At 39.1% G+C, this 26,180-nt stretch overlaps 1 protein-coding gene and 1 long non-coding RNA gene across 9 annotated transcripts in view; one reads left to right on the plus strand and one right to left on the minus strand.

Moving 5' to 3' along the window:
* Positions 1 to 12,612, plus strand: LOC122641851. The gene is made up of 3 exons (XR_006329972.1): positions 1 to 12; positions 9,043 to 9,047; positions 12,540 to 12,612. It is a non-coding gene; the product is annotated as an uncharacterized LOC122641851 (long non-coding RNA).
* LOC122641849 (splicing factor, suppressor of white-apricot homolog) overlaps positions 4,757 to 26,180 on the minus strand; it is a 26,967-nt gene continuing 5,543 nt past the window's right edge. Inside the window, exons 1-5 of one of the 8 annotated variants that reach the window (XM_043835160.1) lie at positions 19,512 to 19,648; positions 18,956 to 18,998; positions 18,396 to 18,819; positions 17,341 to 18,159; positions 4,757 to 6,217 (exon numbers count right to left, since the gene is read on the minus strand). In XM_043835160.1, the coding sequence (XP_043691095.1) occupies positions 4,829 to 6,217; positions 17,341 to 18,159; positions 18,396 to 18,422 (2,235 nt within the window). In that variant the 5' untranslated portion in view covers positions 18,423 to 18,819; positions 18,956 to 18,998; positions 19,512 to 19,648 and the 3' untranslated portion in view covers positions 4,757 to 4,828. Of the gene's footprint in view, positions 6,218 to 17,340; positions 18,160 to 18,395; positions 19,236 to 19,511; positions 19,863 to 26,180 lie in introns of those variants that run through there. The other 7 variants (XM_043835161.1, XM_043835158.1, XM_043835162.1 and 4 more) reach the window with 7 other exon arrangements.

The raw sequence follows: 26,180 nt of genomic DNA on the forward strand, positions 1-26,180 counted from the left end.
GAGAGAGAAGGGGTCCCTCCTTATAAATAGGAGGGTCCTCTTCCACATTTCCCAAGGAATTTTGGGTGGAGAGACCCTCCCCAAGTGATTCCTAGCCTCTTTTCCTCCCTTTTCACCCTCATTTCTCCTCCTTCTCTCATGAGAGTGTGAGTGCTTAAAGTTTTCTTGTGGCGGACAGATCCTTCGATTGTCCCTCTGAGTATAGAGCATTTTTGCTCCTTGACGTTGTTATCCCGTCTGTGCACAGATAACCATCAAAACTCCTTTATTACAGACGTTATTCCATCTGTTTACCTCTCTCCAAATCACTTGAAAGAGCCGTTACTCTGCCGAGAAAGAATCGGCGTCAGTCCATTCGTCTATCTCCCCTGAGCCAGGAGAATACAACCATACAGGTATAATTACTGCATTTTTGTTGATTCAATGTAGTCCTTTCATATTTCATCGTTTTAGCCCGCATTTTCCATATATGTAATGTAGTTTATTATGCTTTAGTTCAATTCTTAGCATCTGAATGTAGTCCATAATATCCCCCATCCCCGTAATAAAAGAGAGAGAACATTCGTCCTTATGTAGCATCTAACATAGAGAGACCGGCTTCGGCCGGGCGAGGTGGGTGCCTAACACCTTCCCACACTAGTAACTTGACCCCTTACCCAGACCTTTGGTCGGACCATATGGAGTCACGTAGCCCGATTCCGCTCACAACGGGTAGGGCTACACTTAATGGGTCCTAGGCCCTAACCCTAGGTGGCGACTTCACATTATATTAGCATATTTTAATGCATGATCCCAATCTCCTATTTATCAATATTATACATTGATAATATTATCCATATCCATATACGCACACACCATACATCTCCCAAAATCCTACGTCACCATATACCATAAGGGCTGAGGAAACCCTCGTCCCGAGGGACCACGGTACTTACAATCTCCTCTACTAGTTGCAACAACCAAGGTTTTAAAACTCGGGTTTCGACTAGATTTTGACCAGCCAAAAAACGAGTTCGTCTTGATTTCAACCATATCTCGGTTGAAACTTGGGACTTTCTCCAGGCTAACTCGAACCTTGGTTTCGAGGCCCAGAAGTTATTTTTTTTTTCCTGATTCTTGTTGTGCTGCCTATTTTTGACATTTTAAAATCAATCCATGCATTAGTTTCACGTAGAGAACACTAAAAATATTACTTGTGGTTTTGATCCAAGTTTGATACAGTATATTGTTCTTGGACATGGTATCAAATAAGGTTTGATCGGAACATAACTCCTTCAATATAAATGAGATTTAAGCAATCTTGGATTTGTTAGAAAACTTTGTTTTGATAGCTTTCCAATAAGTAACAAGATTTCTTAAATCTGATTTATATTGAAGGAGTTTTGTACCGGTCAAACTTAATTTGGTGTGCGCAAATGCTGTCAAAATCGCTTTGAATGAAAAAAAAAAAATTGGGCAACAAAACAAATGAATATTTTACCATACTTTTGGTTTTTAGCAATGTTTTACCATATTAAGATTTATGGAATTTTTAGATTTGAGAAAAACCCCAGCATTAGAAAGTCGTCGAAAGTCCAGTTTTTATTCTTGAACTGGGGGGCTGACTTTTTTTCATTTTGGAATTTGATTTTTTAACTATTTTTATTGGATTCAAATAGGGGGTGGGTTTGCTTATTTATAAATAATATCTTAAGTAAATGAAATATAAATACAAAAATATTTACTTAAATGATATCAGACGTAACTAAGTGAATGTTTGTCCTGGTTTCTAGCCTTGTTTCTGGCATAAATACCTGTTTGTCCTAGTTTCGAGCCAAGTTTTCCCTAGTTTCGATGGGCATATGTGTTGAAACCACCGAAATATGATCGAAACCATCGAAATTCGGTCGAATCCAGGGATTTTATAAAATCCCCCTTCAACTCGTCTCAGAAACCTAGGAAACCGAGTTAACTCGGTGGTGTTGACAGGTTTCGATCGAGTTTTTGTTCCATGGCAACAACACTGTGCATACTCACTTTCAACCTAAACCATCGATCCTACTTGATTGCCAATCTGGATCTCATTCCACTTGTTGAAGGTGGTGATGTAAGGTTCTATTTCCGACTTGAGCAATGCATGAAAATGTGTACATCAGACAAAATGTATACGTCCATAGAATTGTCTATAACACACAAAAAATGTGTGTACATGAACAACGAGAACAAGAAATAAAAACAAGCACATACACAAGATAAGTGATTTATGTGGTTTGACAAACCACTTACGTCCATGGACCAAGATCCCATCCTCAACTAAGAGTCGAGAGAAGAGAAATAATACAATCCTTGAGTTTTGATACCCAAACCCAAGCCCCCTTGTGTACCCTTCTTTCTCCTCTCATCCACTCTTTGATGCTCACTTAGTCCTTGTACATATATTGTGCTCATGTTGCACCCCTTGGACTCTCGCTTAGATCCTCAAATCTTGAATACTCACTACCCATCATGGTAGACATTTCTCTCCTTCAATTGGACTTTTCTTCCACCCTTGGAAGACTCCATTTTCTTGAAGACTTCACTCTTGCAAGACTCCACTATTTTGGAGACTCCACCTAGTTCATTCTCTTATAAGATTCCACCCTTGAAAGACTTTACCTCTTCCACTCTCTCTACCTTCCCCATTAGAAGTCCTTAATGGACAACCTAACCGGGCCATTGAACCAAACCTATCAACCAATCAAGATAAAAGACACCAAATCCAACAATCTCCACCTTGGCTTTTATCGTAGGCACTTTGAAAATTTGTTGAAAAACAACTTCGTCTTCATTTTTCACCGTGCATTGCTAGTTCCTTGACTACCCCTAGTCATGGCTTGGACCCTACGACTTTAGTCCGTCAGATGACCTTGATTCCATCTTCACCTTGAAGTCCATTTGTGTTAGTCCCTCGAATGATCTAAAATTCATTCTTCACCCTGCACTCTATTCATGCTAGTTCCTCGAATGACTGAAAACTTATTCTTCAATCTACACACCCTCAGTGCTATTCGTTGGAATTGTTGACACACACATTGTTCCAGCCTCATTCTTCACCTTTCAAGCCATCAATGCTAGTCCCTTGAATGGCCGACAATGCCCCTATAATCTCTCAAAGACTATCTTCACCCTGAAGAGGCATCCTCTTCCCTCAAACCCTGTTGTAGGAGTGCCCACCACACATCTCATATCCTACATGTTACCTACCTTAGCAGTCCACGATAACTCCATTTTTTATTTTTTAAGAAATCTCCTCCACTAATCTCAATAACACTACGCATTCTCAATGTCTACCTAACCATCAACCCCAAACTTGATTGCCAACCTGTTTGCTGGGGGGGGGGGGGAAGCAACATTTTGTTTCCTATGTGAGCAACACATGAAAAACGTGTACCTTAAACAAAACTATATACGCAGATAGAATTCTGTATGACACAAAAATATTTGTGCATGAACAACTAGAATAAGAAATAATAAGTAGCACATACACAAAGCAAGAGATTCATGTAGTTCGACAAAACCACCTACATCCATGGAGTGAGATCCAATCCTCAACTAAAAATCAAGAGAAGAAAAATAGTACAACGCTTAAGATTTAATACCCAAACCCAAACCCAAACCCCTTTGTACACCCTTCTCCCTCCTCTCATTCGCTCTTTTTTTTTTTTTTTGTGGAAAAAGGGAAAGATATACTTATATAATAATGAAAGAAGGATTACATTCTCTGGTATTGGTGCCCAACAGCATCTCTAGAAATTAGATGCTGAAAGGATTGGGGAAGGGTGTTTACAGAGAGATCTATTTCCAAGTTAGAATGAACAAAATTTGCCAGCCAATCTGCACAATGGTTTCCTTCCCTGTGACAAAATTGGAAGGAGGGAGACTGAAAATGGCTAGTTATGTACTTGATGTTATCAATGACCTCTCATTCGCTCTTTATCACTTAGTCCTTGTACACACATTGTACCCATTGGAGTCTTGCTTGGATCATCATTCCTTTTTTGGAGAATATCAACTTTGTTTTCTCTTGACTATCTCTATACATTGTTTTGTATGTTTAATTGAGAACAACTTTGAAGTGCCACAACGTGGCCCGTAAGCGAATAAAATATTTACTAAAGGGTATGCGATGTTACTTTATCTTGAAGGCTGATTAGCAAGAACCTGATTTACACCATAGAGGAGGGCATCTACAGTTTTAATGAGTTATCGGTGATGGTACTCACATCATGGTGCATTTCTACCCACGTCTTGGACGCTCATTACCCAAGCGGGTCATTTAGATGGATTCCATCAAATTTTGATGGTGATGTCTTAGAAGAAAAACTATGGCTCCGTTTGGTTACAAGGTCAATGTAAATATTTCTTGGTAAAATAAAATATATTTTACAGGAAAATTTGCTTTTGGTGCTTGATTGCAAAGGTATTCAAATATTTCCCTGAAAAGTGAAATATATTTTACAGGAAATATAAATATTTTCATCACCTCCTTTCCCTTCACTTACCTTGCAACCAAACGGAACCTACATGAAAAATGATTTTATAAATGTAATCTTATTGGTATTTTGATCTATAACCTAAAGGTTAACTGATCTATATGAAAAGCCTTTCAAGTACAATGAGTGCCGGGGGGGTATATTAATAGCCAAATCCCATCATCAATACCATCACTGCCTCCTCGTGGCAATCTAATAGCAACAATAAGGTACAGCTTTAGTAGGAATAGCAGAACCTCTGGAAAACCAAATAATACAAGGCTTGATTGAATTCAGAGGAACTTCATAATTATTACAAGAATAATAGACATTGCTGATCACATGGTTGCCAACAACATGGCCCGAACTTTTGCTCTCAGATCCTCAGATACTTCGGTAGTGGCAGCAGCCAATGGATTTGATCCCTCTCGAAGATCTTTTGATGAATCCAGAGCAGCCTCCATACTGCCACTGTGATCAACCCTGAGTGAACTTGTTCGAGCCGTGACTTCTGCACTGACCTCATTCTCAGGTTCCACTTTTCTTTCTGAGCAACTTTTATGCTTCTTAGAGCTAAGTCGATGCTTATGCTGATCCTCAGATAAGCTATGACACTTGTGGCGACGATGAGATTCCCCATATTCTGGAGATGAATGTCTTTTTCCTTGCTTGTGCTCATCTTTGCGGTGGGGCGAAGAATGGTGGGAACGGTGCTTCTTCCGGTAGTGCTTATGATCCCTTCCTTCACCATCAACGTCACCACCTTCTTCATGCCTTCTGGACCTTGACCGGTGCTTCTTCCTTGATTTTCTTTCCTTGGAATCATCATCATCATCAGAGTCATGCCTTTCAGACTTTGATCTATCAGAGGATTTAGCATCTACTGGTACTGTGCTCCCTTCTCTTTCTCTGCTAAGAAAATCCACTTGCACAGCTGAAAGATTTGAGGTGTCAAGTGATAGTGTAGCATCATTCAATGTTGAAGCCTTACAATCAGAATCCAGTAAGCCAGGCTGCACTAAATCAGGTGGTTCAGCAGATATATGGGCCAGCAGATCTTTTCCATGAGTTTCTGTACCACCCTTAATCATGACTGCAAACATCTTTGCCCTCTTCAACCTCTCTGCCTTCTGCTTCTGCTCCTTTGTCAAGCTTGCTTCAGAAGAGTCAGCTTCACTGGCAGCTGCAAGGGCAGCAGTCTTTGCAATAGCCTTAGCCACCAATACACCACTGGTTCTACTACCCTCCTCAGACTGGCCAGCAGATCTAGACAACTCAATGGACGTGGAAGCATGGGGCTTACCATTAGGAATAGGTTTTTGTGTAGAGCCCCGACCTTGCAATGAGGATTGACTGCCAAAGCTTGAGGTTGGCCCACCCTCACTGAGGCCTAGACTTGAATAATCCACTGATGTGTTGGGGAGAATATCAAACTTGGGATACCGCTGGCCTCTTGTTGCTGCCAGAAGAATAGCAGCAACAGTATCTACACTCACTCCGCACTGTTGTTGAGTAGGTTTGGGTGGCAGATCATGAGCATCCTTTTTTGATCCACTAATTACCATTTTAAACTTCTCTTTCCTCTCAGAATCAAAAGGTATATCAGAAACTGAAGATTCGTTGGGTAGTGCATCATTGTCGTCTTTGGACGGACCACCTTTCTTACCCCCCATATTTCCAATTGTATCATGATTCGGAGCAGCAAAACACTTTCCAGGAAAGACAGACTGTAAACAATAAGGAAAATGCATCAGCAACACAGCCAGCAAATAGTTCCAGGTTGGCATTCATACTTGCGCAATAGCCCAATCATCACTGATATCTCCAGATTATTATGTTCTGCAAGAGGGAACAAAGTCTCCCAAAACTTGTTTCCTGGGGGGGGGGGGTGTACAGTTAAGTTTATTCAAGTGTCACCCAAAGATCAAGCAAAAGAAAATGACACCCAAGTCCTAAACAGTGGTCCAGAAAGCATCCAACTCATTTAACCCTTGTTATATCAAAAAAACATATGATTCAACTATGTCAACTCGTGTGCACAAGGCCTACACAAAACAGAATCACCCCCCCCCCCCCAAAACAAGCAGAAAAGGACAACTTCAACTAAATTAATCGAACTGTCACCCAAGGATCACACACAAGCAAATGAGACCCTAATGCCTGCATAGAGGTCCAAAAGCCCCAACTCATTAAACACTATCTCATTCATTAAAGGATACCTGATGCAACTTAAATACTGATTAGAGAGGAATATTTCACATGCCCACACACTCAAAGGTCTAAAGTGAGGGTTTTAACTTGCCTAAATCTGAGGCTTATGCCTCACAAGGACACTATTTTAAATGAAAAGGAAAAATTAAAAAGAAGAAAAAAAAAAGAGAGAAGGGAAAAAAGTTTTAAATATGTTTTAACCCCGGAATATTAGCTAACAAGGTTTTATATCATTACAACAATAACAAATGATTTAACATTGTGAAATCATGTAAAACAAAAGCCCCACTTAAGGGAGCATTCCTGACTTCCAGTTAGGCAAGTGGCTTCAAACATATTTCCATTTCAAAGAGACAAATGAGAAGTAGCAATCAAGTGAAGCAATCTAATAACTAAAAGTTCAGGCGACAATGAATATATAAAATGAACAGAAAAATGAATCGTCAGAGGGTGTTCTTGTGGGTTAAAACCATAAACGTCATGTAGACAACAAAGAAGTTCTGGGTGTAGAAATAGGAGTAGAAAAAACTTAAAGAACTGCAGGGGGATAAGTGATGAAGAAATACATCCATGCCCAACAACCCTGTCATTTCATAGCCAAAGCTGATGCTTATTCAACTCTGATTTACCTCCTTTAGGGAAACCCCAGGAGCTAGGATTCTGTTAAGTTGCCTGACATGCAGCATTACAACCATCAGGTTGTTGAAAAAATTGAATTGCTTTGGTGAGAATGTATCCACCAGGAAAAAAAACAGATCGAGTTTCAGCGTGAAGAAGTGAGTAAATGAAATAAAGAAAATAAAACAACATGGGGTGAAAATGAACAAAATTCAATGCCATAACTTCTTCATCAAACAAGAATACAACCATTTGATCACATACACCTGGCTGTCTGAATTATCAGATCCAGCATTGCTCTAGGTAATTTTTATAAGCAGAATCAGCAGAAACAAATGTTAGTATAGTTAACTATACACTATGATGGATGACTCTGTCAACTCCAGTCTGCAATCAACTGCCTTAATCTCTATTCAAAGCAGAAGAATCTTGTGCAAGTGCATTTTGACCATTATGGTTAATTTATACACATCTAGTTAAAAGCAAGTCGGTACCAACCTTGGGTGAAAATTGATAGCAACAAATCTGAACCCAATCCAAGTTCGTGTCTGTTTATTCAGAAAATCCATATGTTTGGAAATCAGATACAATTATACAGATTCCAAAATTTATATCTGCTTACAATTTTAAATTAGATAAATTATATTTAATATGTGAAACAATATATACTCTATTTATGTAAGAAAAAACATGTTTATAACTTTGTTTTAACTTCAAATAAATAAATTTATGGGCTTTTCTAGACGATACTATTTGATTGAGAATGGCACCAAATTGCCATGTGGCAAACATGGTGGGTACATATGATAGGGCACATCATATCCATGTCACTCGTCCAATTTCAGCCCCAAACAAGCATCAGAAATCCATCAAAAAATGGGTCGAAAAAGACAGATTACAAACATGCCACTATATGAAATGGCATTCGAGTCATAGTTTTCAAAGCATCACAGATAGGGCGGTACTCCTCCTTTGCCTAACACACTAAGGCGCCCACCTAGGCTTCCTGGGCATCATCTAGGTGCCGCCTAGGATGCCTTGGGTCACCTTGAAGCCTGGATGGTCGCCCTTTTGGAGTTTTTAAAGTTAACATTAAATTTTCATTCCTCCAGCGACTACTTCCTCCCTTCCTCCAGCGACTGCATCCTCCTCCAGTAAGTTTCGTTTTTTTTTTTTCCTTCTCTTCTTCCTCTCCTTGTAATCGTAGAATAGAAGAGAAGGTGAAAGTGTGAAACTGTGACTGGGTTTGCGATTCTGCTGCTGTGCTGCGTGCCTGTGTCACTGTGATTCCTCCGGCAACTGCATCCTCTTCCGGTAAGTTTTGCTTTCTCCCAACCCCCCCCCCTTTTTATTCTGCAGTTCTTCTTCTTCTTCTTCTTCTAATCTCCTCCTACTTTTGAAAGACTGGGTTTGCGATTCTGCTGCCGTGCTGCGTCTCTGTGATTCCTCCGGAACTGCATCCTCTTCCAGTAAGTTTTGCTCCCCCCCCCCCCCCCTCTTTTTATTCTGCAGTTCTTCTTCTTCTTCCTCCTAATCTCCTCCTACTTTTTCTTTCAAAAAAAGAATCATAGAATAGAAGAGGAAGGTGAAACCATGAAGCAGCTGGGTTTAGCAAGGGTTTGTTTCTGCAGTTCTTCTTCTTCTAATCTCCCCCTACTTTTTCTTTCAAAACCAGAATCGTAGAATAGAAGAGAAGGTGAAACCATGAAGCAGCTGGATTTAGCAAAGGTTTGTGATTCTGCTGCTGTGCTGCCCGCCTGCGTCTCTACTTCTGGGTTTGCAATTCTGCTGCCCCTTTTATTGATGTAGAAAAGTCACCTAAAGGGTTATTTTATTGAAAATAAGCTTTGGGTTGGGTCATATATGTATTGGGACTTTGATCCCATGGGTTTACCTTGTAATTGGCCAATTTAATGGGCCTAAAATATGGGTTGAAAGTAGGAAAACGGGATTTACTTCATTAGTTTAGTTAGAGTCCTATTTTGAGTCTGTTTTCTTTATTATTTGACTTTCCTAGTCAATTTAGGTTACCTTAATAGTTAAGGATTGGTTTGGGTTAGGCCTTTACTTTTTAGTGTCTTAAGTCTATTTTTGAGTCTTCTATATAAGTTTGTACGGGAGGCCAGTATTGTACACGAATTTGATTAATGAAATATTGGCTTGAGCCTTTGTGAAAACCCTTAGATAAGATGGGTGAGATGCCCAGGCTGAGATAGCCAACCCTTCCTTCCCCCCCTTCTTCTTCCCTACTTGATCCCCATTCTTCTATTTTTTTTTTAACCTGAAACCAAGCCATCGGGTGTGTATTCTGGAGTTTGCATCAAGGTTATGAGATCCAAGAGTCATTCAACACCTCTGGTTCGATTGTTGCGGCTTCTCTTTATTCAGGAGATTATTTATTTTTGATTGTTGCTTCAACATGTTACAAAAATTTGTGGTTTTTTATTTGTTACTTCAACCAAGAAAAGTGTTCCCTCATTTGAGTTCCTATTGTTCTCTTGGTTCCCTCATATGATTTTAGTTCCCATTGTTCTCTTGGTTCCCATATATGATTTCTAGTTTATTAGAGGGTTTTCTATTTGATCCTGTTTAGGATTAGACCTATTCTGGTTCTAATCTTACATTATTTATTCTGCAGTTCTTCTTCTAATTTCCTCCTACTTTTTCTTTCAAAAACATAATTGTAGAATAGAAAAGAAGGTGAAACCATGAAGCAGCTGGGTTTAGCAAGGGTTTGTGATTCTGCTGTCGTGCTGCCTGCCTGCGTTCTTCTTCTTCTTCTCTAAACCTAACGGTATGTACTGTGCTAGGCTACCAACCTTTCCAGCTGCACATCTGACTATGCCAACCTTCCAGCAGCACCTTGATTCTGCCATTACAGTAAGGTTTTTTTTTTTAATTTATTTTCAGCACCTTCTTTCTAATTTGGATCTCCTGAAGTAAACCAATATTACATTGGAAAGTTTTAGGCTAACTTAACCAATTGTAGAGCTGTTTGATTTGTCTTTGTCCGGTTGATGTGGTTTTTTTTTTCCCCCTTATGAAATTGAATATGATCATTTTTTTATTACTATGTTCTCTTCTTTCGTTATGGTTTTTTTCAGTTCACTTCTACTTTTCTTTTCCTACTGTTAAGGTTTTCTTTTTCTTCTTTATTTCCTCCATTCACTGTCCTGCGCTAGTGTGCTTTTCTGGTTGTTTTTCCTCCATGATTTTCACTCCTCTTTTTATACTCTGTTAATCTGTTTTTATTGATCTTGGCTCTTTTTATACTCTGGTAGTACTTAGTATGTATGTTAGATTGTTACAATGCCATCATTTTGAATGTGTTACGGTTACAATGTTACTGACTACTGAGTACGTGTGTTACAATGTTTGTATGGTTTATCTTTACCCATTGATGTATTTTTTTTTTATGTTTTTTTGGTTATCACTTATATCTTTTTTTTTAGGTTATATTGTAGTCAAAGTAACTCATTCAGCGACAATGGCCAATGTTGGTGATAGTAATGGTGCTGAAAATGTCAATACTGCGGGGCCAGGGTATGATCCTAGCAAGGATCCAAAAAGGAAGAGACCAAATCAAATAACCCTGGGTGGAAGTATAGGTACTGACCTGATTTAGCAGACAAGAATTTGGTTAAGTGTAGTCTTTGTGAGAAAGATCTCAAGGGAGAAGCAACACTTGGTTGGTGGCTATGGAGATGTAGCCAAGTGTACAAAGACAACTCTTGAGATTGCTAAAGAGATGAATGAAACTATAATGAAAAACAAGAAGAGGATAGAAAATTTTGATGATTTGAATGTTGGTGGAAATGAAGGAAATTCACCTATAGAAGGGCATACAGAGTCTGATGCTACTTGTTTGGGGAGTGGCCCAAGCTCTGGGACAGCTTCCAAAAGAAGGCAAGCTATCATTCAGTCACAGTCACAGTCACAAGTATGGGGTCCCATGGATATGCTCATGTGAGGCGGACTCCCGAAGATGTAATTGCTGAGAGGCAGGGTGTTGCAGGTGCACTGCCTTGGACCGACCCAAACCCATTTGGGTATCCATGTTAAGATGAATCGGGTCCAACTGGGTCTTTGGGTTCAGTAGGATTTTAATTTATTTATTAAATAGGATTTTTATTAGTGAGTTTATCATGTAATTTTCTGTTTTAGTTTTAATAGGTTATTTAGTGGTAGAGTCTATCTAGGATTTTTTTTTAAGTTATGAGTCCCTTAGAGTTAAGATTAATTTCAGTTTCAGAGTTTAATTAGGAGTCTTTATTTTATCTTTAAATACTCTTGTAATCACGTTTTATTTTCAGATTTGATGAATTAATTATTTTGAGTTGGAGTTCTCACGTTTGTGGGGCCAATGGAGGCCGTGTAACCTTCCTTCCCCCCTCCCCTTTTCTTCTGTGTGATTCCTCCTGTCCTTCACTTATTCTTCTTCTTCTTTCTGGTTTCTTTCTTCATCCCCTGTTTCTGGACAGTAGTAGCAGCCAATTACAGTGGGGTCGATCTCCATCGATGCAACTCCTTTCTACCTAAGAATCAGGGCATACGTTGCCTACCCATAGGCGAGCTAAACCCTAGATGCTTAGCCCCAAAACACTCTGTTATGAAGAATCGAACTGCAGTCATAATAATACCAGTACCTACCGCCAGGTCTTGAATCAGGTTGATCTCTTTCTATCTTTGCTTGTTCTTTGGGCCTGCTGCTGGTTGTATGCAATAGAGCTTTGAGTGGTGATTTCTCACCCCGAATTCTAGACCCAATTACCCAATGGATAACAACTGAAGGAGTTCTTCTCCCTCGCAGTGTGCTGGTTCTTCCACCTCCCTTGCAGGTCGGGAGGTTGAGGACAACCCCTTCCTCACGATTTCCTCTTATTTTCCTATTTTAATCCCTTACTTTCCCTTTATACCCTACCTTTCTGCTATATTCTGTTGTCTTTATTTTACTTTTGATTCCAAGATTGCCCCTTTCACTTATAACCCCTCCTCATTCACGCATAGTGCTTTGCTTGTGCTTTGGGAGTTCCAATAAATTACTACTCTGCCATTCACTTATGACTTCAACTTATTTACAAAATTGCCATCCTCCTTTAGACATTGAATTATTTACTATTCCGCCACTACAGCTTGGATTTGAGTGTTTTCTTGCTTGGGTGAGCTCGTAAGGAACCCGATAAAGGGTTATTCCAACCTAGGTTTGCATTACGGGATAAGGGTCCTTATCAGACAACAATGGAGAACCGTGTAAGATCAGAAGAACAAAGACAAAGGCTTCGTTCTTACATTGCAAGGTGGGCTTACGAAAGTGGGGTTCCATTCAATGCATTTAAGTTTAGGAGCTTTGAGGAGATAGTTGAAGCCATTGGACAGTATGGGCCTGGTTTCAAGCCCCCTTCTTATCATGACTACATGGTACCTCTAATAAAGTCTGAGAAGGAGAAAATTGATGAAACAAAGAGGAATTATTAAGTTTGTTAGAAAAAATTTGGGTGCACTCTCATGTCTGATGGGTGGACAGACAAGAGAGGATGGCACTTGATAAATTTTATTGTCAACTGTCTAGAGGGGTGTTTCTTCTTGAGGTTTGTGGATGCATTTAGTTAAGTACATGATGCTAATATGTTGTTTCAGCTTCTTGATATAGTTGTCACGATGTCTAGGCGACCCAAGGCGATGCCTTGATAACTATGGTTCTTGATAGTAAGATTGAAGAAATTGGAGAGGAGAATGTGATTCAGGCAGTCATTGACAATGCTACCAACTATGTTGCAGCTGGTAGGTTATTGATGGCTAAAAGGACCAAGTTATTTTGGACTCCTTGTGCAGCCCATTGCCTAGACCTAATGTTGGAGGAGATGGGCAATTTAAGAAGATATAAAGCTGTTATAGTGAAGGGAAGAAGACTAACTAGATTTATCTATAGTCCCATTCACCTTCTTGATGTTATGTGGCTAAAAACAAATGGAACGGACTTAGTGAGGGCAGGAGTGACCAGATTTGCCTCTTCATTCTTAACATTTCAAAGTTTATTAAAGCATAAGGATTGCCTTGAGGCATTTATTTGTGTCTGTCTCTGATGACTGGCAAGGTTTAGCGGGGTTTAGGGTTTGATGATAGGGTTAGGGTAAGTTGATGTAGGGTAGTCTTCCAATGAAGGTCTTGTTAAGTTTCAACAAGTCTAGAGTTGCTAAACATAATCGGCAGCAAGTTTGGTTGGGTTAGGGTTAGGTTTTTAACAAGAGAATTATGGGAATATTTTTGGGTTTGAATGGTCAGATGGGGCAGCAACTTGGATCGAGTTTCCTATAGGATGAGAGGAGAGTGTGATCCAATTGTGGGGCAGTTTCAATGGCTGGTTTGTTCTGGGCAGTGAGGATACTATGGAAAAGGGTTAAAAGATGGAGGGGATTCTAGGGTTTGGATGTTTAGAGGATTAGAAGAACGGCTAGGGTTAGGGATGATTCAAACTTACTGTTGTTGAAGAAGTACTTGGGCAGCAGCTTGTTTGATTGAAGATCCTTAAAGAAAAAATCAGAACTTGAACTAGAACTTGAAGGTAGCAGCAATGGAGAACAAAGAGAGCTTGAACAAACAACCCAGGCATCACACCGCAAGGTGTGGACTGGATCAAACACCAATCCCACCAACCTTGATCAAACACAAGATAGTTCTCCTTGGAGAAGACAAGTTGCAGCAGCAGCTTAAGAGTTCTTTTTTTTTTAATTTGTGAGGTAAAGAGAGCCCAGCGAAAATTTACTTATTTATAAAGGCCAAAAGGCCAAGTCCTAATCAGCCTAGAAGAAGGAAAGATTCCCCTAGCCGACTTAGTTACAAAGCACATCCTCTCCTATGAACCATGGAGAGGAGTGGACCAACTTAAAAGGTCATATGACTACTTAAGTGGTGTCACATGAACACTAAACCAAACTAAAATAAAAACTAATTAATAACTTAAATTGAACCACTGGTTCAAACTGGTTCAATTTAAAACATAAAAACATTACAATAAAACTAAATATAGAAGCTACTCCCGCATGCAACCTAATTAAAACTAAATATAGAAGCTAATCCCGTATGCAACCTAATTACCCATACTTTAGGTCCATAAAAGTGACCTATTACATTGAAAGGATCAAAGGCCTACATTCAGTACAATTGTTGTCAACGTTTAAATGATCTTGTCTACATTCAGTAAAATCGTTGTCTTCAAGTAAGGTTCCAAAAAGCAAGGAACAAAACAAGAATTATAATCCACTGGTGCTTGATGAGTTGGATTCGAGTAGTGAGGGAATGAATGGCGACTCAGATAATGAATTAGTCCATCCTCAGGATAATCTCACATGGAGAACTATTGGTAGGATATCTTGGGCATCTTCATCGTTTGAGGGTCACAATAGACCAAGGAGGGTATCAACCAGTGGAAGTGGAGCCAATAGTTGTTATACACGTTGTAGTAGGATGAGGGCTGAGGAGGATTCGCCAGATGAAGAAGCGGATGAAGAGGATGTGCATGATGATGAAAACGTTGAGGACTATTCTGGTTTAGCTCCAGCTGATTCTTCTGGGCAGCAGCAGCAGCAACAACAAAAAGATGTTAATTTAAATTTACTTGCTGATTTGGATTGAACAAATTGTATTTGGATTTTTTTCTTTACTGTAAGTATTTGACTGTTTAAGCTTTAAAGCTTACTTAAATTTGGCATTTTGGTTTATTTAATGTTTTCTTTCATTGAAGTTTTTTGGAATGATTCAGAATTAAGCTCTCTCCAGGTTACTTCTTTATATTGCAAATCTTGGAAAGATACTTTTTAATTCTTAGTTTAGTACTTTAGTTCTTACTTCTTACACTTTATTTATGTCTTGACTAACAGGAGTATAAATATAGTGAAGGACTTGGAGGCACTCATTTTGGTATTATAGAAGTTAATATAATAAATACTTAGATATTTTAACAGTCCTTGGTTTCTTTATATTTATAATTTTGTTTTATATGTGGTGATGGTCTTAGTTTATTGATTTGCTTTGTTGATGAATATTCAATATGTTTTATAATTTGCCATCTTGGTTCTTATTTTAGTTAATTCTTATTTCTTACTTGTTTTTCTGATGAATATTACAATTTTCTAAACTACTAGAAGTAAATATAACCGATACATTAAAAAAAATAATACTGGAATGCTTAGGTCGCCTAGGCACCGCCTAAGCGCTTAGGAAGGACCTCGAAGATCCAGGGTTCCAAACCCAAATCATATCGATTATGGGCCCAACCAACTAACAAAATCCAAATAATAGAAATGTAATGGCAATCTCGTAATAACCAGAGTTTCCTAAGGGTTAAATTGATAGGTAAAGAAGGTAGGATCTAATAGTAATTAGATTTATTGTGCAAAGACATACTTGGAAGCAAAGTTAAGGTAAGGGACAAGTTAGAATTATAAGAGATGAGAAGCATAATTATGGAAAGCGGGTGAATAAAATAAGATTAAAGAATTATAGGGAAGTAATTTGTCTTCAGCCTGGAAAGAATTGTAAACAGTGGAACCAGCAGGAGAAAAAATGGTTTCAAGCAACAATACTCCCTCATGCAAGATCAATTTGAACTCAAATTTCAGGGGAGGAGTCCTCACCCACTAACCTGTTAAACCAACTCAACAGTCAATCGAATCTGACTCCAGAAACCAGGTAATGAATCTCTGAAACAAGACCTGGCGGTAACAGTAGGTCTGAGCCTGAAACTTAACTTCAATCTCTGGTTGGAGAAAGGCTTAGGAATTGAAACTCTGGAAGTTGGTTCGCCCAAGGGAAAGGAGCCTACGACTAGAATCTTGGGGCCAATCGACTAGGTTTAGTGATTCAGCGAGGCTTTATCCTGAATCTGGTGATACCGTCCAGCAAGGAGTAACTCAAGAGGGGGAAAATAAAGGGGAAGAACTTGGAGGAGGAGAGAGCTTCAGAATAGAAGAAAAGAGAAGAATAATGAGGCAAAAGAGATAGGGAGAAGAGGTCTCACAACCTGATTCGTACCATTCTGGTAACAAAAACCATTCAACACTTTCATTCCAAAATCTACTTCAATAGTTGGTTACACTTTTATTTATAAAACCCAAAAAATAAAGACTCCTTACTTAACTTAGACTAATAAAAATAGAAACTAAATAAAACTCAAATTGGAAATTTACCTACATGTCTAATAGCTTTCCAAAATAAAAGATTACATATATTTCCCAAATAAAATAAACCCTAAATATCCTACCGGACCAGAACAAGGTTGGGACCCGATTCATCTTGGTTTGGGTTCTCAAACGGTTTCGGCCCGGCCCATGGAACAGCTCCTGCATCAGAACGCCCTTGGATCGCCTAGTGCCTTGACAACTATGATTCTAGTAATTATATGAAACTTTTCATTGACTCTTCAACCACTTCCTTTTACTGTTTCTAGATGAAATTTAACCAATGGAAGGTATGACATCCTCTATCATGTGAGGATCCACCCATGTATGCCACTTGGCAAGAAATTGTAATATGGTGTCAAGCTAAACAACACCAATGATGGTGTCGATAAGATACTGGGTCAAATTTCGATATCAGATACACCATTTGGATTCAGATATTGGTGTAACTGATTGGGATTTGATCTGATCAACTTTTAGGGCCAGACCCTCAATCTAAAGAAAAGAGAAAGAACAAAGGAACAAATTTGTAGGCCTTTAATGGACAGAGGTTTTCCCAAAAACTCAAGGGACACAAAAAATGGCAGCTTAACAGATAACCTAGTTATTAGTAGAAATGCTTTTGTTCCCCTAATAATCATGACAGTTAAGCAAGGGAACAAAGAGAAGAATAATAAATTCATGAAATATATCTTGCCCAAGTAACAAGAGTTTGAGCATTAAACAGTCCTTGGATTTTAATGATCAACCCAACCAGCCAAACCTCTAATATATGGGAAAACACAATATTGTTGATATTGTTCAACTAAAGTGACTAAGATGATGAAAGTTCCTGAGAAACGTACCTCCTGAGCTTTTTGAAGAACTTTCAAATAATAAGGATGATATTGATTGGATGGTAAAAGGAATGGAAATCTCCCATTTTTGCTATCTTGCTCTATGACTATTGATTCAAATTCTTTCCCCTTTTTCAAAATAAACTCCACTATTTTATCAACCATCCTCTTTAAATGGGACGGAGGCTCCAAAATCAAAGGTTCAACAGTAGAAGTGCTTGGCAAAGCGGATGCATGTGACTTCTCTATGGAAACACCAAATGAACCTCGGCAATCACCTTCTCTTTTCCCGCTACACGTGACAGCAGAATTATCAGCAGTCCTAAATCGATTTCTTTTCAACAAGAGAGACTTTTCTTTAGCAGCACGAAGAATGGGCTTGGGGGCCTCCTCAGCCTTTTCAGATAATCGAACGGAAGATTCTGCACATTCTGATCCATGAGAAATCGCTGCCTTATCAGGATCTAAGGATTCACCAGGTTCCTTCTCTTTAGATTCTGAGACAAACTGCAGTGTACCATCCTCGTCTTCTCCAGACCCATATAAAGAACCAAGCAAGGATAATGCCCCACCAGTAGCATCATCTGTCAGATTCTTCCCACTATGTTCGTTTTTCTCAATTACAGGTTTAGTATCTACACAATTCAGAAGATCCACGTGATCAATGAGGAACCTGAAGTATGCATGGAGATGGTGGTTGGGCCTTAGAAACCCAAAAGTTGGATTGTCCCACTGTTTGACCCTCAAGACAATTTCTGACTGACCCCCATGTTTGCTGACAAATATAGCAGTTCTCGCAATGATCTGATGTACATTCTCTGTAGGAGGCTGCAACAAAAAAAAAAAATAAAAGATCTTTTTAGTGAAGGAACTATATAAGAATAAAAATAGGATCAATATTACTTGATAATTCAAGTTACACTCAGACCAATGGAATGTCACAAAAACTCTAATAACTATAAAGATCAAACAGAACTTTTATAATGAATTTCATCCCATTTTCTCGATGTGGTGGCGAAGATATTTCCCTCAAAAAACAACAGAATCTATCATGCTAATCCCACCTGGACAGTCATTTGATCATGACACATCAAAAGAAAACAAGGTTCCTATGAGTGGCAACCTTAGCTCAGAAGAACTCCTTCCCTGCTCCGAGTATCTGAAACTTAGACATGGTAAGCCTTAGAACAATATGTGCACATCAGACAATTATCACTGGCCAGATTGGATAGAATCAATTATACACAGACAACAATATCCAGATTTCTATTGGGGAGAGAGAGAGATCAGAGAAGAGAACACTGTGCAATTAAGTACTTACTAGGTTTTGAAGAAGGCTTTCAGGCACTGTGAAAGGTGGCTGAAAACCGGAATATCCCAACCCAGCACTAGAATTTTGTTCATCGGCAGAAAAATCCGGGTTTCCATAAGAGAAAGTAACTGCGTGATAACCACCACCAATTGCTGGTTCTGCTCCATTATCTGATTCTGGATATTGAAAGAGGAACCATTTTAAATAAAATTTACAAAATCGAATAGTAGAGATGTGGCAGGGCATATAAAAACCAACTTACTGCAGATACAAGGGAAAAGAAAAGGAGTTGAGTCAGGTGACACCTCTTACTTGTTGAAGAACAGATGAAAATGTTGCAAAACAGACATCCTTCCTGCAAACTCGGAAATATATTGCAAATATTGTATTACACCAATTAAGATTATATAGATTCCTATACTCTCTATAAAGCCCCAAGTTAAACTGAGGTAGAATACAAAATTGTTTCTGCCTGCCTACTGGAACATCCAATAGCATTCTCCAAAGAAATATCCTGTTATACCCACATAACACCTAGGATGGAATTTCTGCATCTAGGCTTTGTTGATACAATGTCCATTGCGAATTATCCTTCTTCTACTGCTTCTTCTTTCTTTTTTTTCATAATGTAATTTTTGCAAACCAATTTCAAGACTTAAAAGTGTAATCTCAGTAAAGTTCGCAGCCTGTCAAATAATGTAATCTCATAATGGAAATGCGGTGAACTCAAATTTATCTAATAGCAATCAATAACTCTCTCTCTCTCGATCGAGTTCGAGTCTAGACACACACAAAAGGCAAGAAAAAATTCAGTACACCAATGAATCAAGTATATAATCGACAGACAGAGAACAAATAAACGACGAACCTAGAAGAAAAGATAAATCGTGGTCATCAGAAAGAGGGGGTAGGTCGAGGTATCTCTCCTGATCGAGCTCGGCTTCCGAGGAAGTAGGAGAAGAAGGATGGTGGCGCTGCTTCTTGAGGGGAGGAGGAGGGTGTTGAAGGAGATGGCGAACGTCAAATCTATCGATAAGAAGCGAGTTCCATTCAACTAGGGCGTCCCTTGAGTTAACGAAAGTAGCGGTCGCGTCGTCGTCGAATAGAAGAGCATGGCGTCCCACCATCTCCAGATCCATCTTGCTCTCTCTCTCTCTCTCTCTCTCTCTCTCTCTCTCTCTCAAAACCCTAGAACCTTTTATCGTTTCTGTGCAGGAATTCTAAACAGGATATAATTCGGAATCTGAGAAGATTAGGAGAAGCCAAGCAGCCAACGTATGAATGATGGAAAGAATTGTTCTTCCTGCTTACTGCTATTTCGTATAACCCTTTCTCCGACAGAGATGAGAAGTTTTTGGTTTTTTTGGTGAGACAGAGATGCGAAGTCAATCAGTTTAATTACCTGATCAGAAGGGATTCAGATTTTCATTCGGAATATAGTACACTTGGCCTATAAATAGTTTTTTTTATAGGGTTGTTTCTTGTCGTCATCAAAATGGTGAACTAAATTAAAGTTGTAGTTTTTTTTACTATTTCCTTTATTTTATTCTCCAAAATTTGTAAAAAAAAAAAAAAATGAAAAGTTTCATACACGGTCATGTAAACCGTGTATGTGAGAGGGTCTCTCACAAAAAGTTGGAAAAATCATAAATGGACCCATTAATTAATGCCTTGAAACACCCACCCTCTCACATACTCGGTTTACACGACCGTGTATGAAAACTTTTCCCAAAAAATATTTTACAATTTTTTTTTTCAACTTTTTTTTTTCTGATAGAAAAAAAGTTTATTCATTACCAGACTCTGTAGGTGCCAAGGATTCTAGCTTACAAAATTATAAAAGCCAACGATTGGCATTGGATCATACTATGTTATACACAAAACTAGCGAGATCCTCCAGGCAAGAGCATCAGCAATTGAGTTGATGTCTCTTGAAACATAATTGAAAGAACATGAAATAAAGAAGGAAGCCAAGTGTTGGACATCCTAGACCAAGCTCAAAATCATGAGGGGGGGAGCTGAAGCTTAAGAATTGCAGTAGTGAATTATCTTGAGGCAATCTGATTCTACAAGGATGTGGTTGAATCCTTCAGTAATTACATGTAGAAGTCCCGACCTTAGAGCTAAAGCTTCACCTACCATTGCATCACTGAAGATTGATGGTTCAGACACTGCTCTAGCGATCCCTCTTGTATGGTCTCTAATAAAGCCCAGAACACCCCTGTTCTGTTCTAGAAAAATAGATGCATCTGAATTAAGCTTCAACATACCAAAAGGAGCAGCTACCCAGCTTGGTTCATGGGAAGGGTTTGAGGCTGTGGGAGTAGCTCGGTTCTCCTTATAGGTAATAGGGTCCATTTCACAAAATTCACGGTGTGCCTGCTCAACTGCTTGGAAGATTTCACCTGGAGCCCATATTTTTCGCTTGAAAACCCTATCATTTCTAGCTTTCCATAGTTGCCAACAAATAAAAGCACAATAACTCGGAGCGAATTTACTGGTACTTTTACCTTGGGATAAAATGACACTCTAACTCTAGATCAACGCGGATATAAAAGGTGAGGAGTTATGAGAAGTAATATAGGAGAGGGAGTTCCCAAACCAAACAAGCTATGCTAAAGGGCATTCAAGCAAAATATGATCAATGGTTTCAAGGGAGATCACACAATGGGTACACATTGGATCCGCAGGTATCTGTCGATGTATCAGCTCTTCTCCAGAAGTGATCCCACCGCCACAACCTCTCCAGAGGAAATTCCTAATTTTAGGAAAGGGTGTGGCATTTCCAAATATTTTTCAATACAAGGTGTGGTATAGAGGACCAAGAGCCTTGTCTGGATGTACTAGCTAGGAAGGAGATTGTCGAGGGAATCTTGCTGGTTTGTGAAGAAATGGTATGTCGTCTTCACTGAGATGAGTCCATTTTTGGATTCCCCCCATACCTGTGCATCGTTTCTTGGAAAAACACTCAATTGAATCTTCAAAATAACAGCTTTGTTAGTTGGGTGGAAAAAAGAATTTAGCATCTCTTGGTTCCAACATCAATTTTCCTGGTCAATTCTCCCTCCAGCCCAGGTATCGTTGCCCACCTTCAATAGCAAGCCCTCCTTAAGAAGTTTACTCCCTTGTAATATGCTACGCCACGCCCATGATGGGTTTGATCCAAGCCTAGCCGATAGAAAATCTGATTGAGGGTAATAAATACTCTTTAGCATCTAAGTCTAAGGAGAGTCTGGAGAAGATAATAGTCTCCACGCAACTTTTGCCAACAGAGCAATGTTCTGAAGTTTAGAATTCCTACAGCCCACACCTCCTTTCTCTTTTGACTTACATAAATGGCTCCAAGAAATCCATTGGTTTTGAATCTTCCATTTTAGTCCCCTAGAAGAAATTGGCAGTCTCTTTCTAACAGATTTATGAAAGGCCTGAGGTAACTTAAATGAGAACTTATATAGTTGGGTAGGGAGAAGGCAATAGATTTCAACATTGTTTCTTTACACGCTTGAGAAAGCAATTTTTGTTTCCAACCCTAAAGTTTCTGGGTTAACTTATCTTAAACTTCATGAAACACTTTGATCTTGTTTTACCCAAATTCTGTAGGTAACCCAAGATATTTTGAAGGTCCTGATCCATACTTGATCTTTAACATACGAGAGAATCATCTGCAGATTTTGTTGGAGTGTTTGCACTAAACATAAGAGATGACTTCATTAAGTTTACCCCCTGGCTACTAGGTTCACAATATAGCTGGAGACATGCCTTAAGGTTAAAAACTTCCTGAAGTTTAAGCTTTGAGAATAGCAAACAGTCTCAACAAATAAAATATAGGACATTGAGATGCCTCTGTTCTTGATTTGTTATCCCTAAACCAGACCTTCAACTTCTGCTTTCTTGATTACAACAATTAGGGCTTCTGTGCATAGAATGAAGATAAAGGGGGATAGTGGATCCCCTTGTTTGATACCTCTACCTGGTTGAATATGTTCCACAATCGATCCATTTATCAAGAATCTATAGGAATCCGAGGTGATACAAACCATGACAAGTTAAACCCAAGAAGAACTAAAGCCCATCTTTAGAAGAATTTGTTCAATGAACCTCCACTCCAACCTATCATATGCTTTTTCGTTTTCAATTTTATTCCAATGAACTTTTGCTTCCCTTTTTTCTTATTTCGCATGACGTGAAAGACTTTGTGAGCTGAAAAAACATTGTCCGAAATGAGATGGCTGGGGACAAATGTTGATTGGGAGGGGGAAATGAGCAGGTCTAAGGAGGTTTTCAATTGCTCAACAATTATCTTTGTTATTACCTTGAAGACCACTCCATAAAGGCTTATTAGCCTAAATTCCTCGACTACTTCAGGGTTCTACTTTTTTGGAATCAGACATACAAAGGTTTGGTTCATGGCAGGGGGAATAGCACTGGTCTGAAAGAAATGAAGAATTGTTTTAAACAGGTCTTGGCTGATGAGCTCGTAGGGGGTAGGCCATCAAGGTTGGGTGCCTTCATAGCACTCATGGCAAATAGTGCTTCCTTAACTTCCTTCAGGTCGAGTTGTCTGCAAAATTGTTCATTAAGGTCTTGGGGAACATTAGATTGAACGCAAATCATGCTTTCTTAACTTCCTTCACGTCGGGTTGTCTGCAAAGTTGTTCATTGAGGTCTTGGGGAACATCAGGTTGAATGCAATCCAATACTTGGGAAAGCGATGATTCATAGGCCTTCGAAAAATAATTCAGAATCTATTCAAATACTTTAGCCTTTGTAGTTGTCCATGACCCTGAGGTCTGTACGTTTAAGCCGAGTGATCCTGTTGTGGTGTCGTTGCTGCAAAGTTGATGAGTGAAAAAATTTTGTATTAAGGTCTTCGCTTTGCGGTCAGGAAATCCTAGATTTCTGATGCCACATAGCTTCTTCACGGGCCAATTCTTCAGTGAGGAGTTTTGATACAGCTTCCTGACGGTTTTGTGAGAATTCTGACATTGGAATACTTTGCAAATATTCAAGTTCAGTAGTAAGGAAAGCAATGTTAGATTATACCTGACCAAAGGCCTCTCTATTCCACCGTCTGAAAATCTCCTTACAGTTGCGCTGCTTATCCAGAAGAGTCTGAGGAGGTGCACCGTGGGTATCAATAGACCAAGCTTTCTCCGTCATAGCTTTACACTATGGGTGCTTGAACCACATTGCTTCAAAGTGAAACGGTCGTTGTCCCGTCAGTCGGTTGCCTTCGGAGTCCAAGATAATTGGGAGGTGGTCTGATCCCAATGCACTTTGAACTATGACCGTAGCATTTTCATATGATGCCTGCCAGGATGGATTGGAGAATGCTCTGTCCAATTCAATTCGAATTGTTGTTGAACCTTTTTCTTTTGTTACACCAAGTAAAAATAGGTCTAGTAGAGCCTAAATCCATGAGGGAGCAATCATTAATCATTTCTCTAAATTGCTGCATTTCTTGACCACTGGTTTGGTTTCCCCCTTCTTTTTCATGTCATGAGAGAAATGAATTAAAATTTCCCAAGCAAAGCCATTCATCTCCCCTATTACTTCCAATATTTCCGAGCTTATCCCAAACAAGACGTCTCCTTTGTTTAACTGGGTCTCCATAGGCTGAGTAAGGTAGATTTACCAACAAAAAAAAAAGACTCCAGTAAGGTAAAATGAATCCCCTTTGGCAGATGAAATCTTGCAGTCAAGGATTTAATGGTCCCCAGAAAGAAGATTGATATTTATATGGCCATTCCAAATGAGACCAAGACCACTTGAGTTTCCAACAACATCAACAGAGTAACTTCTATCCATTCCTAGACATCTCTTGATTATCTCAAATCTAACAGCATTGCATTTTGTTTCAATAAAAAATATTATGTCTTAATTCACCTTCTTAGAGAGGTCCCTGAGAGATCAAATTGTCAAGGTACTCCCCAGGCCTTTATGACAAGATATTTTTTTCGTTGGAACTCTCTTACTCCAAACTTCTTTTGAAAAAATGAACTTTCAACTCTCTTCTTCCTTGATAATTGAATATCCCCTATAGCCTTAAGCAACCTCCCCTCTCGTGCCCTTGGCATCCCCCCCACCTTTTCCTTATGCATCTCCCCCTCCTATGTCATTTGCATCTCTCCCGCAGCCCCATTTCGCCCCTATCGCAACCGGCTATCATTAACGAATACGAAAAACTTCTACTTTGTTTGATTTCCATGTGTTTTACATTATCTCATCAATAAAGTCCATTTTACTATTAAAAAAAATTGTCATTTCCACTCAGTTGTCGACTCAACTTCTTCATTTAGCATTTTTTGGTCTTTTTTGTCAATCTAAAGGCCAACATTGAGATTTGAGCACCAACTATTCGATCAACAATGTTCTAATCACCACCATTCAAGATCTCTCTCTCTCTCTCTCTCTCTCTCTCGATTTAGATCCTCTACGGCATGGAGTTGAGTGGTCATCTTGCTGCGCTCAACTCACAAGCTGCCACGTGGAATTAATGTCGATCCAATGGTTGGTAGATGGTGGCCTGACATTTTTTAATTTTGAGTTGCAATTTTGAAATTTTGGCAGATGGTGGTGGCCTGACATTTTTCAATTTTGAGCGACAATTTTGAAATTTTGGTACATGGTGGTCTGGCAATTTTTTTTATTTTAAGTGGCAATTTTGAATTTTTAAAATTCAAAATTGTCGCTCAAAATAAAAAAATGCCAGGCCACCATCTTTCAACCATTGGATCGACATTAATTCCACGGGCAGACTGTGAGTTGACCACAACATGATGGCTACTCAACTCTAGGCTACAGAGGATCCAAATCCCTCTCTCTCTCTCGTGTAGATTCATATTTTCACATAAGCTATTGGTGCACTAGACAGGAATAATTGGTTAGCCAACCTCATTCATGGATGGTAACATGTTCGATTGGCTATCGAACTAGACAAACTTAGTCCTGTTTTTTTTAACGATTAGGTTTTCCTTCACCTAGGTGAAGAGAGATTTTCTTCACCAATGGTGATGTTGATGGATTCATTGGCACTGCATCAGAAGAATAAAAATTTAAATTTCTAATCATATTAAATCTAAGATCACACCTTATGTGGGTACCAAGTATTCAAAAGTTTTTTTAATTAAATGAAGAGGGAGAATAATTGCCTCAAGCACCACAAACACAATGCCTCCTAAGGAACTTGACCTTTCAATCTAGCAACAATCCTCCTAACCGCATTTCCACCAACATTGTAGAAGACAATGTCATAGTTCTCTATACTTAGAAGAAGAAGAGAGAAGCGGTAGCAAAACCCTAATAGTAGGAGGGAGAGAGAGAGAGAGAGAGATGCACGATAGAGTTGAGAGGGCTAGACAACCTGGGAGACCAGCCCTACCACTCCCACCTCCTTATTTATTGGAAACCACAAATTGGCTTCTTTATTAAAACCAACTTCTCCTTCTCTCTTGTATTTTTAACTATGGATAATGCTTCTAAATCATTAGAAGGTTTCTCAGTTTGGGAAAAGATAGGATCCTATTGGAAAATCTAC

This window comes from Telopea speciosissima, chromosome 10 (assembly GCF_018873765.1).
Source record: "Telopea speciosissima isolate NSW1024214 ecotype Mountain lineage chromosome 10, Tspe_v1, whole genome shotgun sequence".
Lineage (NCBI taxonomy): Eukaryota > Viridiplantae > Streptophyta > Magnoliopsida > Proteales > Proteaceae > Telopea > Telopea speciosissima.